This window comes from Anser cygnoides, chromosome 10 (assembly GCF_040182565.1).
Source record: "Anser cygnoides isolate HZ-2024a breed goose chromosome 10, Taihu_goose_T2T_genome, whole genome shotgun sequence".
Classification (NCBI taxonomy): Eukaryota; Metazoa; Chordata; class Aves; order Anseriformes; family Anatidae; genus Anser; species Anser cygnoides.
In genome coordinates this window covers 21,795,252-21,813,300 of record NC_089882.1, presented here as the reverse complement: position 1 = coordinate 21,813,300, position 18,049 = coordinate 21,795,252, and the positions used below count along the sequence as shown (strand labels likewise).

At 43.5% G+C, this 18,049-nt stretch overlaps 2 protein-coding genes across 2 annotated transcripts in view; one reads left to right on the top strand and one right to left on the bottom strand.

Moving 5' to 3' along the window:
- Positions 1-13,115, bottom strand: part of HDAC11 (histone deacetylase 11) — a 44,659-nt gene extending 31,544 nt beyond the window's left edge. Inside the window, exon 1 of the mRNA XM_048046185.2 lies at positions 13,097-13,115. The gene's annotated coding sequence lies outside the window, so the exon portion shown is untranslated. The remainder of the gene's footprint in view (positions 1-13,096) is intronic.
- Positions 12,901-18,049, top strand: part of NUP210 (nucleoporin 210) — a 66,241-nt gene continuing 61,092 nt past the window's right edge. The window contains exon 1 of the mRNA XM_048046159.2: positions 12,901-13,137. Within this exon, the coding sequence (XP_047902116.2) occupies positions 12,965-13,137 (173 nt within the window). The 5' untranslated portion in view covers positions 12,901-12,964. The remainder of the gene's footprint in view (positions 13,138-18,049) is intronic.

The window sequence follows — 18,049 nt, the reverse complement described above, 5'->3', positions numbered from 1 at the left end:
TGGAGGCAACTCGGCCACCTCCAAACTCTCGCCTCCATCTTGTCATGGCAGCACGTAGAAAAAAAGCAGTGTGCAAGTCACCTCCTTGTGTTGCGGTTGTGAGATGCAAAATGTCCTTACTTTAAAGGGGCAAGACACCCTCAGGACAGAAGTAAGAGCCATATCACAGATAATTTGCTGTCAAACTATTTTGAGTTTAGGCTTTTGAAACAGGTGGCATAAAGAAATATGCTACAGATAAAATCAGGATGAAACACTTGTAAAGGAATATAAGGAAATGGGACTGTTTTTACATTGGGATGTAATTACTTTTTCTGTATTTTTTATTTTTAAATAAGAACTCATTAGTTAAAATTTCTTTATAAATTCATCTGTTTTCCAATTGGAAAACAGTATTCTGAGAACCTGTGCTTTAATCTCTTTGATCCCAAGGGCTTTGATCTGCCATGCGATGACATGACTGAGATCAAGCATTTACTTCCACGGTGTGTAGAAAATGTGAAATTATTGATTCCTATAATCCAGCAGAGCAGGAAAAGGTCTGTGCTTTTTATAGCTCAGAAACTGATAGTTTTCTTTCCTTACCGTTGCTCAGAACAGCTGGAAATGCAAGGCCTGAATGCTCCTTAAAGACATCGTTATTCTTCTCACATTCTTATCTTCACTGGTACTAGCCTAAGTCTTTCTCCCTTGCTGAATGACATCTAACTGAAATCCTCAGCTTTTAAAACAATAGAGCATGATACCACTAGCCACCACTTCGTACCTTCAGGGTCATGTAATTTTCAAAATGAGAGATACAGGCTATCACAACAGAATTCAGATGATACAAATCCCAGCAAGGGCTTATTCCAAAAAGACTTTAGATTGCCTTCTCAAATTCACTGCAGTGACTCAACCTAAAGCTTTAAACCAACTGCTGAAGGAAGCCAGGGGGCTTCATTTACTCTCATGCACTGTAAACATCTGCAAGTCAATACAAAAATGGAGAAAACTGTGTTTAATACAATAAGGTGCTTTCCAGAGCAACAAAAGTTTTCAAAGTTGTAATACATTTGCAGGTCCCTTCAGAGGTGGAACTAGCTACTTAACAGGGTGAACACGAGCACCAGAGAGAAACACAATGAATTTGTGAAGAATCATTATACATATGTGTATTACTTACATATAAATAGAGATGATAGGAGTATTATGGGAACAAAGATAGACTAAATACACCCTGCTACAGTGCCAGTTTAAGAAACACTTGTTGGAAAGTATCTAAGTCAGGGATCTTTGATAATATCCACACAGAGGAAGAGAAATTCAGAAAAAGATAGGCCTCTTCTGTTTTCCTCACCACCTTCCATCTCACTGATGGTCAGAATTAAAGCAAACCCAAACCATGTTTTCTAACTGCCTCAGTAAACAACAAACAAACAAAACTACAACAGCAACAACAAAACCCTTTCTTAGCGTTTAAGGAGGAGCTCATTTCTGACTTTAATTCCACAGGAAGTTACTTTGACAAAGACATGCTGATCACACAACGTGATAGTAATAAACCTCGCTCGTTTCTAACACTAATAGGCTGCTCATCAGTTGAAGTATGTCAATGACCAACAATTAGCACCCTTCTCATTTAGCTACTGTGATTACACCCATCCTTGTATTAGCACTGCATTAATTGCAGTTTATACCATCTTGATTTGTGGCATGTGGTGATTAAGTGTAGCAGTAGGGCGTAGTGACTTCTTTGACTTCCTCACCACCAGAAAAGCTGGGAAAAACCAGAGCAAAGCAGTGGCCAGGGTGATTCAGCTCCCTGGCTGCTGACTTGCCTTGTGCTGTAGGCCTCCCATTCTGCTTCCCCACAGCCCTTCTCTCTCATCAGTGAAACTCTTGAAGAGTATTTGGTGCTCTCTCTCTCAAGTTTAACTATTAATTTGTTCTTACACAATAAGGAATTAATCACAAGGTGAGTTCTGTATGGTCATCTGTGTCTGTTCTAGCGCCTCAGCTGAAGGTCTTGATCTTTGTGAAATCCATATGTCCTTGAGCTACCAAGAGGGAGAGAAATCCCCTGTCTGAATGTGGTGGAGCCCTCAGGGATTTACAGTTTCACATCTATGTAAAAAAAGCTGTTACAGCCAAGCACGGTAAATCAAGACATGCAGACAAGTTTGCTGTCTTCCTGGCTGTCCCCGTGTGAAAGTAGAATCAGCCTTGCCTCTGAAACAGAGTCCTTCAGAAGTTGAACCAAAGCCTTTCACAGATGCTCACTATTAATGTGCTGTTTGGGGGTGCCTGAGGTTGGCATTCAGTTATAGGATTGGTTATGCATTCAATTAATGAGAGAAAAATCTAAACATATTAATGTCAGAAATCCCTGAATGTGCCCCTATAACAAGCATTCCAAATGACTGAGACTTGTGAATTGTGCATCAGTGTCTCAATTGTCCATCAGTGTACACGCCTTATTAACACTGCTACTCCTGTAATTACTCCTACTGCAAGTTCTCTGGCTTGCAGGAATGTTGGGGAGATCAGTTCACTAGTGGTGGCTCCTGGGTAGTTGGATGTGATGGAAAAGGAAATTAATTATCTTTCTCCAGACCACATTTTGAATCATGGGCAGTAGATAAGGCTCCAGGGCACGTACTTCAATAATGAGGAGAAAACAAAAGAGCAAAGTATCATCTGTTCTGTGCTCCTGAGTAGGGCAGGGGTTCTTCAGAAGGGCTTATGTCCATATACCAGCACTGCTTGAACAGGTAAGTAAAGGCTAAAAAAAGTCATACATGGGAAAAAAATATGCATATTAATTCTGCCCAAATAGCCTGATTTGGGTAATTGGTACCTTTTCTGTATTTTTTTTCCTAAATTTTAAGCATATTTGTATTTGAACTTGTCTGTATGTTTTATAACAGCCTGTCCTCGGGCAAGCTGTTATTGGTTTATTTGAATGTTTGCATGACTAAACAGGGGTGTTTGGGAGGGCGGGAGCAGAACTAAGTTCTGTGTGTTTTTTTTTTTTTTCCCCAAACCAATTAACCTCCTCACAAAACACAATATTCCCCTCTCCAGTGCAGAAATTACCCAGACTCGAAGCCGTCCTCCATGTAAGCCCAGCCTAGCTGCTGCGGTGTATCTGAGTCCTTTAAACTGTCAAGACGGCTAAGCCTTTGCAGAGGCCCCTTCTTTGTACTTTCAAATGCGTGTAACCCGATGGCCAAAGGCACAGTATCGGTCATCCCTAATGACTTTTATTCCACTGTGGGTGCTCCAGTTGCGTGGCGCAATGTCCATGTCCTGCAAGGACCACAAAGCCTCGTGGCGCGTTTTGGACAGGAGGTGAGCTTGCAGACGTTTCAAGCTACAGCTAATTAGAAGCAGCGTCCCTAGTGAATAGTGAAGTTCAGAAGGAGAGGATTGTGAGCTATTCTAGCAGGGTGAGAAATAAGCAATACGTAATATTTCCTCAGACTGATGCCCTCTCCTGGCAGTGCAATGTGCTTTAGGTTGTCCCCGTTTAACCTCAGCACCTTGCACACTGATTTGACCTCTCTAGAAACTGTTCCTGCTCCCTAGTGTCTGCTTTGGAAGACCGAACAGTTTACCCATGTTCTTAGACAATTGCATTTGCCTGCTGTTTGTATTCACAATGACAGAAGGGAGAGCTGGGAGGAGGGAAAGGAGGAAAGGGGGTGAAGAACAGTTCAATGTGGAGACAAAACTTTGGACACCTGTTTTTCAATATCAGATATATAAGCTGTTGGTTCGTTAATCAAAAACCAAATACTCACACATTACAAAAAAGTTAGTTTCAGCAGTTTGCCAAGTAAATCTGCCTATTTAACTGCATTATTAAACTCAGTATCTAATATACATTTATAATGGTGTAACTAATATGCAATTAATGTAATTTATTATTGATGTAAGCTAGCACACTGGAGATTTGCTCTGTTATTAGGAAAAAGGGCAACACTAAGAGATGAAGAGTAAATGACAAATTGTAACAAAATACAAACACATAATGTATGTAAATGCATAATCAGCTATAATCAATAGCCAGGTATGTATTTGGGTCACCAGCCTGAACTAGAAGGCTTACCTGATCATTACCTCCTCATGCCCCACATGTGGAAAGCTAAGCAAGGCCCCTGCCTGGCCTTAGATACTTACTGGGCCCACCTGGCCCTGCCCAATGGCCCACAGCTGGGCTAATTTAAAGGTGTAATTGCTAATTAAGTAGTGGTGGCTTGTGCAGCTGGGTTGCCCCCAGGCTGTCTGTGGGGTGTGCTGCCTGCACAATGACAGGCCTGATGGGTTTCAGGAGGGGGTGGCTGCATGCTGGCTCCTTTGGGATGGGCTTGAAGCATTTGGACAAGCACTCAGACATAGGGTCTGATTTTTGGGTGGCCCTGTGTGGAGCTAGGAGTTGGACTTGATGATCCTTGTGGGTCCTTTCCAGCTCGGGATGTTCTATGATTCTATGAGTAATAAGTAATGTTTGGGGAGTGATGTGCTGTCTCTGATATGTGTTAAAAGACAGACTTTCAATTTTATTTTTTCATTCAAATATGGAAAATGTTAAAAACATCTTGCTTGTCAACTCATTACAGTCCCCTCTGAAAGAAAAGTAGATTTATCTGGTTGAAAAGATAACTTTTGCTCCTTAGAAAGCTAAGCAAGTTTTTTCAAACCTTAGTCTGAACGGCACCAACCCAGTACCAGTGGAACAGAATGCAGTCTGTAGCAGGACTCAGGACAGTATTGCAGAATGCCAAAGTAGCAAAAACTACTGTGAATGCAGTCAAATGTGAATTCCAGGTCATACATCTACTTCTCAGATATGCTTATTTCACATATCTGGATCAATTTTTACCAACAGATGCAATTTAAATATAACAATTCACTGGACTTGCAGTGTACAAAGATAAGTACATGCATAAATCTGCTGGGGGGCAGAGTGCCTGTAGTCATAATGATGCAATTTCTTGAAGAATTTGGGAAGTCGATAAAATAGTTCCTTTACAGATGGTTATTGCACTGAAGGAGTATCTTGAGATCTGTTGAATTGCTTTTAATTAAATTACATCATTTACAAGAAGATCTAGGATTAAGGAAAGGGCACCGTTAAGAGACTGAGATATTGCTTAATATTTGAATTATGAAGCAAATGTTGTTATTTTTTGCAAATACAGTACTTGCACATGCACGTAGTCCTGCAATATAACTAATCTATTTAGTTCACTGTGAGACAAAACTCAGGCATAAATTGGAAGGAAAAAATGGTTATGGAGCCTTCAGTGTAATTTTTTTTCAGTAGATTAGCATTACAGTCATTAAAGCTAAGCAGATGCGGAATCAGATATGAAGAAAACTCCATGAAGGTCAAACAAGATGTGTTCTGAACTCAGTAAAACTAAGCCCAGCATTTTACAAAGCTACGTAAATGTATTTTTTTGATTTTTAAATTTAAAAAATGAGGGCTATTCATTATTTATACAGAAAATCTCATTTGTCTCCTGCTTTTCACCAAGTGCTTTTCAATTTGAAAGGATCATTTCATTGTAATTTAGTGAAATGTGAGTGAATAATTTACTACTTTTCTCTGCCCTCCTGTCCTACTAATTAGTTAGAGCCCAAAAGTTCAAACTTTCAAATAATAACAAATCTTTATTCAAATAATTGGCAATAATCAAAGACTCAAAGCCGTTACAACAGTCAGTTATGAACAAAGAAGATTCTCTGTGAAATGAAAACTAATAAATGAAAAATATTTTTTTCTTCTATTTATGTATTTCTAAAAACCTTGGGCTTCCTATAACATACCGCTGGGAATCTATATGTGATTTCATTTGACAAACATGGAGCTAAAATTGGCATCCCTGTAACTAATTTACAATGCTATTACATAAAAACACGGAGAGAAAAATTCACAAAGAGAAACTGCAAGCTGCGGAGTTGCTTTAAAACTTTTTTCCTCTATGAATTACGCCAGATACCTAGTTTTATAAGACAGCATGGCGCTTCTGGGGCTCTTATCTGAGACACTTAAAGGATTTTACAAATTTTAGGTAGAATAGTAAAATAAGTAATATAATAGTAAAATAAGTTAATATTCATGTGTTTCATGTGTTTCATGTTTTAATATTTCATGTGTTTCACTTAAGGTGTTCCACGCCTTCTACATGAGGAATAAGAACAATGTTGTTCCACAGTTACTAAAATGAGCCACAATTTAAAAATTGCATGGAAACCTGTTGCTAAACACTTCTCTGGGGTCTGGGCTGCAATCACTGCTGCAAAGGACTGTCTCGCATTTCCACCGCAGAAAAATTTAAAAACTGCAGTATCACCCTGGAGCAGATTTCATCTTATAAAAACACCTAGTCTTGTAGGATTACTGTTGCTTATACTGTAGCTAACCTTGGCTCTAACCTTAGCATGTGTAATGCTAATAAATAAGTTAATCTTCCTGTCTCATTATCACCTGATTAGTATGCTTGTTATGCAGACAGCTGATCTGAGACAGCAAGAACTTGTTCAAAAGGAACCAAAACCAATAAGAAAAGCAAATGGGGGGAAAACGGAGAATACAAATGTGTCACTGGGACCCCAAGAGGAAACGTTTATAAAGAACATAAATGGTGTCACCAAGGTGCCAGCTATTTAGGAGAAATAAAATGGAAGAGTGCTGATGTGCTCAGGGTGTTCATAAAGGAATAAAAGCTGACTGGTGATATTTGGTAAAAAGCAGATCACTTCTTGAAAAGGCAATAGAAGTCTGTTCAAGAGAGTAACACCAAATGGCACCGATCTTGATAATTCAAAACAAAGGAAGGCAAACTCTCTGCCAATGTTACCCAGCTTGTTATACCAATGGGCTTCCAGATTCTTGCATCAGAAACAAAATAGACTTGAAGATGGATTCAGGAATTATTGAGACATGGCCCTATCTTACCTAGTCTCAGGCGAGATTGAATGACCCTACCTTATTGTGAAGTTTAAAGTAAAACTGGAACTGATAATTTTCTACTGTGTTGTGGGGTTTTATGCTGTTTTTATTTATTTATTTTATTTTTATTTATTTATTTTTTTTGTATTAAAACAACTTACTTAGATTTTGACTGCTGCTGAGCATTGAGAAGAATTTTTAAATTGTGCTGGCTGCTCTTTTTCCCTTTGGAGTTAGTGATAAGTTAGAAGAGGGCCATGCACACAAGCAGTTCAGATTTTTCATTCTAATGTGCACTAGCATACATTTGTCAATGTCTGATTGTCATCAACCATTATGCCACCAATTTGTCTAGTTCTGTTTCCATGAAGCTCATCACAGCTTCCTCTTATAAAGACTTATGCTAAATAATTTTGTCATCTGCAAATCCTGCTGACCTCATTTTTTTGTACTACCCCTCATTTCTGCTTTTCCAGATAATTAATGAATATATTAAGTACTAACTACAGCACAGATCCTTGGGACATACTAATATTAACCTCCTGCTGAATTGAAAACTGACAGCCTAATGAATTAAATTCTCCACATAAGAGCAGTGTTGACAGTAGAAATCAGGATGACTTGTGCTTCGTTCCTAATCTGGAAAAAAAGTCATAAAAAAAAACCTAACTTCTACAAGTACGAGCACCTGCAATTTCTACTGCCTTTTATGGGACTTTTTGAAAAAACAGGCTACTGAGCACACAGAGTTTTAGGGAATTCAAACTAACTGCTATTGCCTAGGCTTAAAGAAGCTGAAAATATCTTAAGTAAAAACCAAAAACTTATACAGAGATCAGACTTTTTTTTTTTTTTAATATCCCAGCTTCACGTGCTGTTTAAAGAATCATGAAGCTATCAAACGCTACTTTAAGCTTTTGTCACCTGTGAAATAGTTAAAAGAGCATTGGCATGACTATCCTTGCGACTCCAAAGCGTGCTTGGGTATTTCATGGAATGATGCAATCATAGTTCCAGAGATGACGACCTATAGAATTTAGAGGTAGTTTGAACCAGATGGTGCAGTCAGACTTTGTACTCGGATCTGCATAGCAGATTTTAATGTGTACATAATGTATTATATTCTGTTGTATATTCCAACAGCTCGTGCTTTTTCTTCTATCATTCCATGGCAATAACTTAAATCTCCTTTGGAAGGGCTCACCATCCAATAACAGAAATTATTAGGTTTCTTCAAGGTCAGCAAGATGTCCTCATTTTTTTACTTACGTGATATTAGAATGGAAAATAAAATTCGTAATTTTACATTTGAAATGCATTTTATGTACTGCTTGTAGATATGGGGAAATACAGAAGTATCCTGCTGCATGGGTATAGGGGACCTGCCGGGGTGCGGCCTCACCCCAAACCTGTGTGCGGCTGCGGGCTCTACCATATGGAAAGGCCATGAAGGAACCTGAAAGTGACTGGAGCAAGAGCTGGAAGAAGGAAGGGCTGAGGTGTGTGCTGCGAGGGAAGGCTGGGGCAGAGGAGGCCAAGAGGCAGCCGGGCTGTTCTCTGCAGCTCCCTGAGGAGGGGAAGGGAGTGGGAGGCGCTAGGCAGGATCTGGCCAGGCGTGGAGAAATATTTCTTCACTGCCAGGGTGGGCAGGCACCAGGACAGGTCTCTGGGAGGGCGCGGGTGCCCAAGGGGCACAGGACAGAGCCCTCATTTCCAGCACGGAGTAAAGGCAAAACTGTTTCGCAGGAGGAGAACGGGGAAATTGGAAAGATGCTGCAGTACAGCAACCGGTCTCGTGCTGATGTTTAAAGCACAGAAAATAGCAAACCAATTCAGAGCAGTGTTAACATTTAAAAAGACTCAGAATTACTGTACCTGAATGCCTATTTAAAATTTCTGAGGTGTACATACCGGATTTGAAAGCAAGTAACCTTGAAAAGTTCATAATTCATTCTCCTTAGTACTATTACCTAAGTCATTAAACATATTCACTTGCCTATTTATATATTATATTAATTATTTTCAAGATTTAAGACCTCTGTGCTTTCCTAAATTTCCCTGATGTATTTAAGGGGAAACAAAGGTTGGCATTTTTGTTTGTTTGTCTCGTCTCTTTCTTGTGAATTCTCATCACTCACACATTCATTCAGTTGTTCAGTGAATACCTCATTAATATGATTTCTATCTCTGTATAAAGGCACACGGCAAAAACACTATTATGTAACACTTTGAAAAGAGCTATAAATAGCTTACTTTAATAACCATAAATTTACATTAGAAAGGTAGAGAAACTCTGAAGTGAAAAACATTTATTTTTATCTGATGTTACTGTTTCATAATCTCAGTGTTATCAGACACATCCTGAATAATTTAGTAAGGTCTTGGGGTTTTATACCATCCGGGAAACTCTTGCATATCAAATGGATTTGTACAACAGGAAAAGAGGTTTTGAAAGAACTACATTTTTCTTTTGGGACTCGATCACGCTTACCTGGTACACATTGAAAAACTACCAGTGACATCCATGGCAGATTAGAGAATGCAAAGAATGGCAGGTTTGGCTCTTAGTTTACATTTTTGTCGTTGTTTTTCTAAACACAAGTGGTTCTTTCTGAATAATTTGAAATAAATCAACTTCACTGGAACTTAAAATTTTCTTTCCTTACTACCATTATCTGTCTGCCTTAATTATAGAAATTTACTGAATTTATGCCTTCCTTTGGCCAAACATCTTCTTGTGATGCATCTTGGAAGGAAAATACTGGCAGGCATAACCAAAGTGTTCGGTTTTATAGTTGCTATAAATCCATCATTGACTCTGTAGAGAATAGTTGTAAGGCTGAGAGGATGTTCTCATAAAATCTTCAATAGGCGTATGAAGACACAGAAAGTCTAATACAGTAAATTGAACATGATAACTCCACTAGCAAAGAAAGTGATAAAGAAATAATTAAAAAATGAATGTTGTTTTATATACTGTGTCTATGATACCTATTCTGAAGTAATGAAATGTAATGCCCCCTCTTGCACTTCAGTCTCTGCAGGCGGAGAGGAGCAGCTGAACAGAGACGTAATGCAGAGGCAGCTACCTCCTGTCAGCAGGACCGATGCCAAATCAATGCGAGTTTTGCCAGTCAAGCTTTGCAGCTGTGTGCATTTGTCCGTAGGTAAGATCATCCATATAATTTTTAAATAATGGATGGTTATAACCAAATGCTCAAATACAAGGAACAGCTAATTCCCACCACCCTTTCCATATTAATGAGGGATACCAGTTGTAATATCTTATTCCTCTGTTGACTGTTTAAGTACCTTCTTGCACGTAGGACTACTTTCCATACTTCCTCAACTGATGTTTTTTTGATGGAGATAGTTTACAGGGCTCTGCAGCTGTGAGGAGGGAAGCAGACAGCAAACTAAGCAGGAAGAAAGCACAGCAATGAAAGCCATGGAGCTCGGGAAGGAGCTCCATAGCCAGGAAATACATGTAAATACCACTGGCCAGGAAATACACATAAAGCACTGTACTTTGAGAACACAGATGAGTAAAACAGACACAGTGGGGGCAGCTCAAGTATCATCAGATGAGGCCTGATAAGGAGGAAAGAAACTGACCATCTTTCCCAGCTATTTCGCAGGACAGAATTTTATTCTTCAACTTAAACACTGAGAGCATCAGGAAAAAAGTCCCATCTCCATCATTCTTGCCTGAATTTACTATTAGTTGTCTTTCTCCAAGTCTGTTATCATAGAATCATACAATATCCCGAGTTGGAAGGGACCCATAAGGATCATCAAGTCCAACTCCTGGCACTGCACAGGTCTGCCCAAAAGTTCAGACCATGTGACTCAGTGCACAGTCCAATCGCTTCTTACATTCAGACAGGCTCGGTGCAGTGACTGCTTCACTGGGGAGCCTGTTCCAGTGTGCGACCACCCTCTCGGTGAAGAGCCTCTTCCTGATGTCCAGCCTAAACTTCCCCTGCCTCAGCTTAACACCGTTCCCACGGGTCCTATCGCTAGTGATAATGGAGAATAGGCCACCTGCCTCTCCACTCCCCCTCGCGAGGAAGTTGTAGACTGCGATGAGGTCCCCCCTCAGCCTCCTCCTCTCCAGGCTGAACAGGCCCAGTACCCTCAGCTGCTCCTCATACGTCTTCCCCTCTAGGCCCTTCACCATCTTCGTCACCCTCCTCTGGACACTCTCTAACAGTTTAATGTTCTTTTTGTACTGTGGTGCCCAGAACTGCACACAGTACTCGAGGTGAGGCCGCACCAGCACAGAGTAGAGCGGGACAATCACTTCCCTCGACCGACTAGCGATGCTGTGCTTGATGCACCCCAGGATACGGTTGGCCCTCCTGGCTGCCAGGGCACACTGCTGGCTCATATTCGACTTGCTGTCAACCACAACCCCCAGATCCCTCTCTGCGGGGCTGCTCTCCGGCGTCTTGTCGCCCAGTCTGTACGTATAGCCAGGGTTGCCCCGTCCCAGGTGCAGGACCCAGCACTTGCTTTTGTTAAACTTCAGGTGGTTGGTGATCGCCCAGCTCTCCAATCTGTCCAGATCTCTCCGCAAGGCCTTTCCACCCTCATCCAAGTCCACAACTCCTCCAAGTTTGGTGTCGTCGGCAAATTTGCTCAAAATACCTTCTAGTCCTACGTCCAAATCATTTATAAAAACATTGAAGAGGAATGGCCCTAAAATGGAGCCTTGAGGGACCCCACTAGTAACCATCCGCCAGCCAGATGTGGCCCCATTTACCACAACCCTTTGAGCCCTGCCCGTCAGCCAATTGCTCACCCATCGTATGATGGTTTTGTTTAGCTGTATGCTGGACATTTGTCCAGTAGGATCCTATGGGAAACCATGTCAAAAGCTTTGCTGAAGTCCAAAAAGATCACACCAGCTGGTTTCCCTTGATCGACTAGATGGGTGATCTTATCATAAAAGGAAATCAGATTTGTTAGGCAGGACCTACCCTTCATGAACCCATGTTGGCTGGGACCAATGACTGCATTGTCCCCCAGGTGCGCTGCAATAACTTCAAGGATCATCCTCTCCATAATTTTACCAGGCACTGACGTGAGACTGACAGGCCTGTAATTGCTAGGGTCTTCTTTCTTGCCCTTCTTGAAAATTGGCACAACATTGCCAGCTTCCAGTCTACTGGGACCGTTAGCTGCCCTTTTCGTTTCCTACTCAGTTTGCTGTAAGCTTCTTGGATTCTCTGCCAGAACTTCATCCTTAATGGAACAGTCCTTTCATTAGGCGTGCTACTATTACTTCTCTCTCTTCAGACTCTAAATCACGCAATTATTTATTTGGAAGGTCCATGAGGGCGGCAGCACAGAACATTTTGGTTGCTGCACTGAGTGAGCTCTGACTCCCCCCGTGTAACCGGAGTGCCTGCACGGTTTGATGGCGTGTGGCGTATTCACCTGCGGCACAGGGAGCCCAAGGGGCGCTGCTGGACCGGGTCTAGTAGATATAGAAAGTATAACTTACATACTAACTTACGTAACTACTACCTATGTATCTACAATATGCAGTAGTTATAGTGCATATATGCGTGGTGCACTTTAGAATAACCTTCTCATTGCCTTGTTATTTTGCTGGAGTTTATCCTCTTGATGTGCACTTGTTTGGTGTTGGTTTTGTTTGTTTGTTTTGGTGAAGGAGCATTTCTGAAGACTTCACATTATCCAGACATTTAAAAACAGGGAAAGCCTGAAAATAAAGTCAGGTGCTCGTCGGCCAGTTTCGCTTTCCGAGGGCAGCCTGGAAGCCGAGGCTTTCGGCGTGGCCAAAGTTTGACACAGCCTCGTGCACGGCGCCCTCACCGCGCGGCTCCCGCCGGGCAGGGCAGGCCCAGACCTTCCCCGCGGGGCCCGACCCGACCCCTTGGGGCCCGGCCCCTCCGCCCCCGGCCCTGCCCCGCCGCTGACGTCCCTCCGCCCGCGGCTCCCGGCCGCCCTTTCCCGCTCCCCGCCGGCGGCGGCGGCTCCCCGCGGCGGAGCATGGCCCCCCCCGCGCCCCGGGCGCTGCCGCTCCCGCTGCTCCTGCTGCTCCTGCTCGTCCTCCAGCGCCTCGCCGCCTCCCCCAAGCTCAACATCCCCAAGGTGCTGCTGCCCTTCACGCGCGGCACTCACGTCAACTTCACGCTGGAGGCCAGCGAGGGCTGCTACCGCTGGTGAGTGCGGGGAGCCGCCGCGGCCCGGCCGCACCTGCGGGGAGCGAGGGAGGGACGGAGGGAGGCGGGGAGGGAGGCCCCGGGCCTCCCGCGGAGCCCCCCAGGGAGAGGCCGGGCGGCCGCCTGGCGGACTGCTGCCCCTTTCGGTGCGCCCTTTGCAGCCGCTGCAGGGGGGCTGCGTGCAAAGGATGGGGCCGAAGGGACCCTCAAGCACCACTAGTCCCAAACGTGCCCCCCCCCGCCGGTCCTGCTGCCCCTCAGTGCTCTGGCACCCTGGTGGCAGTGCCCCGCTGCACCCAGAAAGGGGGTCCGGGGTTAGGGTGCAGCAGGCACCCACCTGCAGCGCAAAGCTGAGGTGGGGTGGAGAGCCTCCTGCTGAGGCGGTAAGGGGAGGCCGTGTGTCACCTGGGGAAAGCCAGGCCAGGTTTTCCGGGATGAACGTTCCCCTGGTTCCTGGGGGCCTTCAGCACGGCCCTCGTGCTCAGCACCCAGAGTCCTGGCGGGGAGGCCCACGTGGGAGCCGAATCTGGGTTGGGTCAAGCACCAGGGGCTGAAGGCAAACGCCTCTGTGTGCACAGGTTTAGAAACTGTCGCGGCCTTCATGTTAAGTAAACGTTATCAGCTCCTCATCCTTCCTTTAATATGCTAGAATTGTAATTTGGATCAGTAATACGCAGGAGGTACCCGCATGAAAAAGCTCTAGCAGTCAGGAGATGTTTGGGATGATCCTTTTGTATGTGCCAGATGCTAGTAGCACTTTTTAGTTGTTATTTGTGGCTGACAGTTACTAAAATACGTTTTCTAGGGCTATTTTTTTTCTCTGTGGGAATTTTTCTGGTGGGCCTATGCTTCTCATCCCTGAGCTAGTTACAGGCCTTTGATCTGTGCAACTTACGCACATGAGGACGTTCACATATAGGAGAGCGGTAAGAAGAGCTGTGCCAAAGTTGACTGGGAGCAAGTTACTTGATAGAGCTGCATATTGTCACATAATTTAATTTTATGCACCATTTTAACAACAAACTCACAAGTACAAGGCTTTTCTGTTTTCTTACTGTAATCTGTAAAAACTGAGTCCTTTAAAGAATTTTCTGTATGTAGTAAGGTACATTCTAGAAGGGTAGAAAACTCGTCAAAGCACTAGTAAAATCTGCAAGGTATAGATTTTTTTCCCTGTTTTGTTAGTGCCCTGCTGGGGGATGGCTACAGCCATTCATGCATGTGCCAGATGCTGTCTGTCAGAAGCCTGTAGGTGTTTGTAAGTCTCCGGGACCTACAGATGAAAAGAGGTAGGAATGTACTCCAGGGAAATAGCTGATTTGGTCCGCACGCATCTCAGCTGAGCGTGTTTGTAGGCACTTCAGAGCATGGTACGCTGGTGCTGTTTACCAGCTACGGGGTCATAGCCCTCGTGCAGATGCTCTTCAGTCCGCTTTTCTATCCTCTATTCTGTTTGCCTTCGGAGATTCATTTCAGTTGAGAACTAAGGAAACTACACTGACTTCATACAGTGTGCCATCGTTTTCTCTACTGAGGTTGTAAATGTGTATTTCTTCACTTCTGCTTTGCAGGGGCTGGCAGGATGTGGGTGGTAAAACTCAACATGTGCTTACAAAATGATCAGAGGAAGCAGTAGCTAGGAGGGGTTGAGCAGAAGCAGAAATACTCGCTGTGGTGCTCTGAGCATGTTTGTTAGACTGCATCTGTGGCTCTTTCCCGCTATATCCTTGCCCTTGAAGTCCTCGAACTGTGGGGTATTGGGAAGAACTGTACTTTGGAGGGGCAGGTTGCTCTGTATTGACTGGCTGACAAGTTTCCTGTACTTTTCTGAAAAAGTCGTTGGCAGTAGCTATTACTGGAAGAAGGCCGTTAAACTGAACAAGTTCAGAAGTACCAAGCGTAATGACTTCAGAAGTAGTGACTGCATCTGTAAGATGGGGGGGGCTTGCATGTGTGAAATCAGGAATTCAGAGCGGAAATGATCAGATTGGAGCTGTGTCTGAAGAAGGGACTGAGGTGCTGCTGTAGTGTAACAGCTTTCATATGCTGCCTCCTACCCCCCAGACACCCATGTTACACAGCCTATCTGCAAATGATGTCCTTTGAGTTTGTGAAGAACTGCATCAGTCATCCTGTTGTGGTTTAACCCGGCTGGCAGCTAAACACCACACAGCCGTTCGCTCACCCTCCCCCCTCCCTCTCTGGGATGGGGGAGAGAAACGGGAAAGAGAAGCCGGTGAGTTGAGATAAAGACAGTTTATTAAGACAGGAATATAATAATAACAATAATAATAATAATAGTGATAATGATAATAGTATTAATAATAATAATGTGTAAGAAAACAAGTGATGCACAATGCAATTGCTCACCAGCCGCTGACCGATGCCCAGCCTATCCCCGAGCAGCCGGCCCCCCCACCCCGGCCAGCCACCCCTATATATTGTTTAGCATGACGTCAGATGGTATGGAATACCCCTTTGGCCAGTTTGGGTCAGCTGTCCTGGGTCTGTCCCCTCCCAGCTCCTGCTGCACCCCCAGCCTGCTCGCTGGCAGGACAGAGCAAGAAGCCGAAAAGTCCTTGGCCTGGTGTAAACACTGCTCTGCAACAATTAAAACATCAGCATGTTATCAGCGCTCTTCTCATCCTAATCCAAAACATAGCACCCTACCAGCTACTATGAGGAAAAATTAACTCTGTCCTAACTGGAACCAGGACACATCCCAAACATTCCAAATTCATACCTAATTTCTTGAAAAATCAGCCTATAACATGTTGTGACTTAATTGCTTTCCAGTTTTCCAGTTTCTGTGGTACTTTGAGAGAAACCAAAACCTACATGCAATGGTGCTGTTGCAGTAGTTGGCTGGCAAAGGGCATTTTCTAGCTCCTTATCTCGTGTTTCTGATACTGGTTTGTAGATAGGTCTTATCAGTCCATGGGATATATGTGATGGCTTACAGTACTCTAAAAAAATACGTTAGAGTTGCTGACCAAGGTCTGTAACTTTGTTTTAAGTCTGGCAATCTAATCTCTGATACTCAGCTTTTTTGTTGTTGTTTTTGATGTCTGTTTTACCAGAGGCCTAAAAAAAAGTCTTTGATTCTGACTGAAGAATGGCTAGTGTGAGGTACTGATTGTCATTTACCATGTTACAAAGTGACTTGTTTTCCAGTGATTGTCATCTCCTGCTATCCTTGCTCCGTTCTTTGGTTCCCAGCTGTGCTGCATTTCCTCCTTTCAGGGCCGTGGCAGCAGGTAGCAAAACGCTCTCTTGTCTTGAGGAGGTGCCTGCTTTCCCAGTGTGTCTTCAGGCTCCTGCAGACACCAGCAGGAGCTCAGAATCAGGCTGAGATATCTGTGTTGGCTAAGTGACACGGGTCCTGCTGCTGTCCGCATCACCTGCGGCTGGCTCCTGAGGATGTTGGCTTGAAACCGGAACGGGTGGCGTGAGTGTCTGGCATAGATCTTCTGCCAGAGCTGAAGAGGCACAAGAAATAGCTGTGGTTTTTCTCTTAACAAATGTGTCACCCTGCAGTGTAGGTTTACTGTTGGGGAAACAACTTCTGAATCTGATCATATCCTGCCCGGGAAGGAGGGCAGGCAGAGCAGGGACTCTTGTTTCTTAGTTTGGCAGCTTTTGCTGCTGAACACTTAATGAAATGCTCTTTAGACTTTTGCTCTCTTCAGTCATGGGTCTCATCTTAGTAATCTAAGTTTTAAGGGTGTCTGCATACGCTAAGGTTTAAACAGACCGGATTATTTGAAATAATGCAAAAATGTGACATCTGTGTTTTGGCATTAAACTGCCATTTTTCAGTTTATTTTCTATTTTCTAATTTAAAATCAGGCTAAGCTAATGTCAGAACAACTTGTGCAGACCAACCTTTGTTTATCGCGTTCTCTTAGTTGTGTGTGTGTGTTTAAAACACGACGCTGAGTAGCAGCGGGGCAGTGCAGCCTGCTGCTCTCCTTCACGCAGCTAGACAAGGGACAGAGATAAGCACTTACAGCGAAACGCTTTTGGCCACCTGTTGGCTTGACAAAGCATGCAAGTTGCAGCTGGGCGGCTGGGCTGGACTGCAAAAACTATCACCGCTGGCTTAGTCTGCTTCCCCTGAAGTTAGCAGGCATGTCAGTTGATCACCATTACAAAATCTCATGAGTGCTTCATCCTTGGTTTGTTTTGTGGTGTGTGATGTTTCCATTTGCCTTTAAAGAAGAACTAGATAGAGGATTTTTTGCCGCTTTTTGTTTTCCTATTACAACGTGAAACATCCTAGGAGAGGACTGAGTGAACAACAGAGATAATCTCCCGCTGGGTAGTTGAAAATCCTTAAGATTTGAGGGAACTCTGCCAGGCTCCCTCTGTGCTGCTTTTGGAATGGATTCAGTTCCCATCCTTGGTTCTCTGGGAATCTACTTTTTATCATACAACTACAGTTGCCTGTATGCTGCTCTGCCTCTTGTTTGTTCATTTTTGTATGCCGACAGTGTTAGCCCTGAGAGTGAGTAGCAGTAAGGCACATGCTGTATTCGTCAACCCAGTCCTACCAAACTCTTGAAAACCTTTACTATGCAGTTCCTCTCTGGTTACACATCTGCCTATGTAATCCTAAAATACTTGATCAACTGACCGTTATGGTGCATCTCTCTCTGCAGAGGTGGATTTTTGCTCATACAGTCAGTTGCTTTTAGTCTGAAGATCTGAAGAAGCAATGCAGTATGCTGAAGCAATAAAAATTAGCAGAGTATTGCTAAATTTAAGGAAAAATATTTGCTGAATCTTTAACCAGCTGATAAACAGATTAAATATGATCCTCAAAGTATTCATAGGTGATATCGCAGAACAGTCCATGAAAAGTACAGGAATGGGGCCGGGTATATCTGTAAATCATGACCTTGGCATGCAG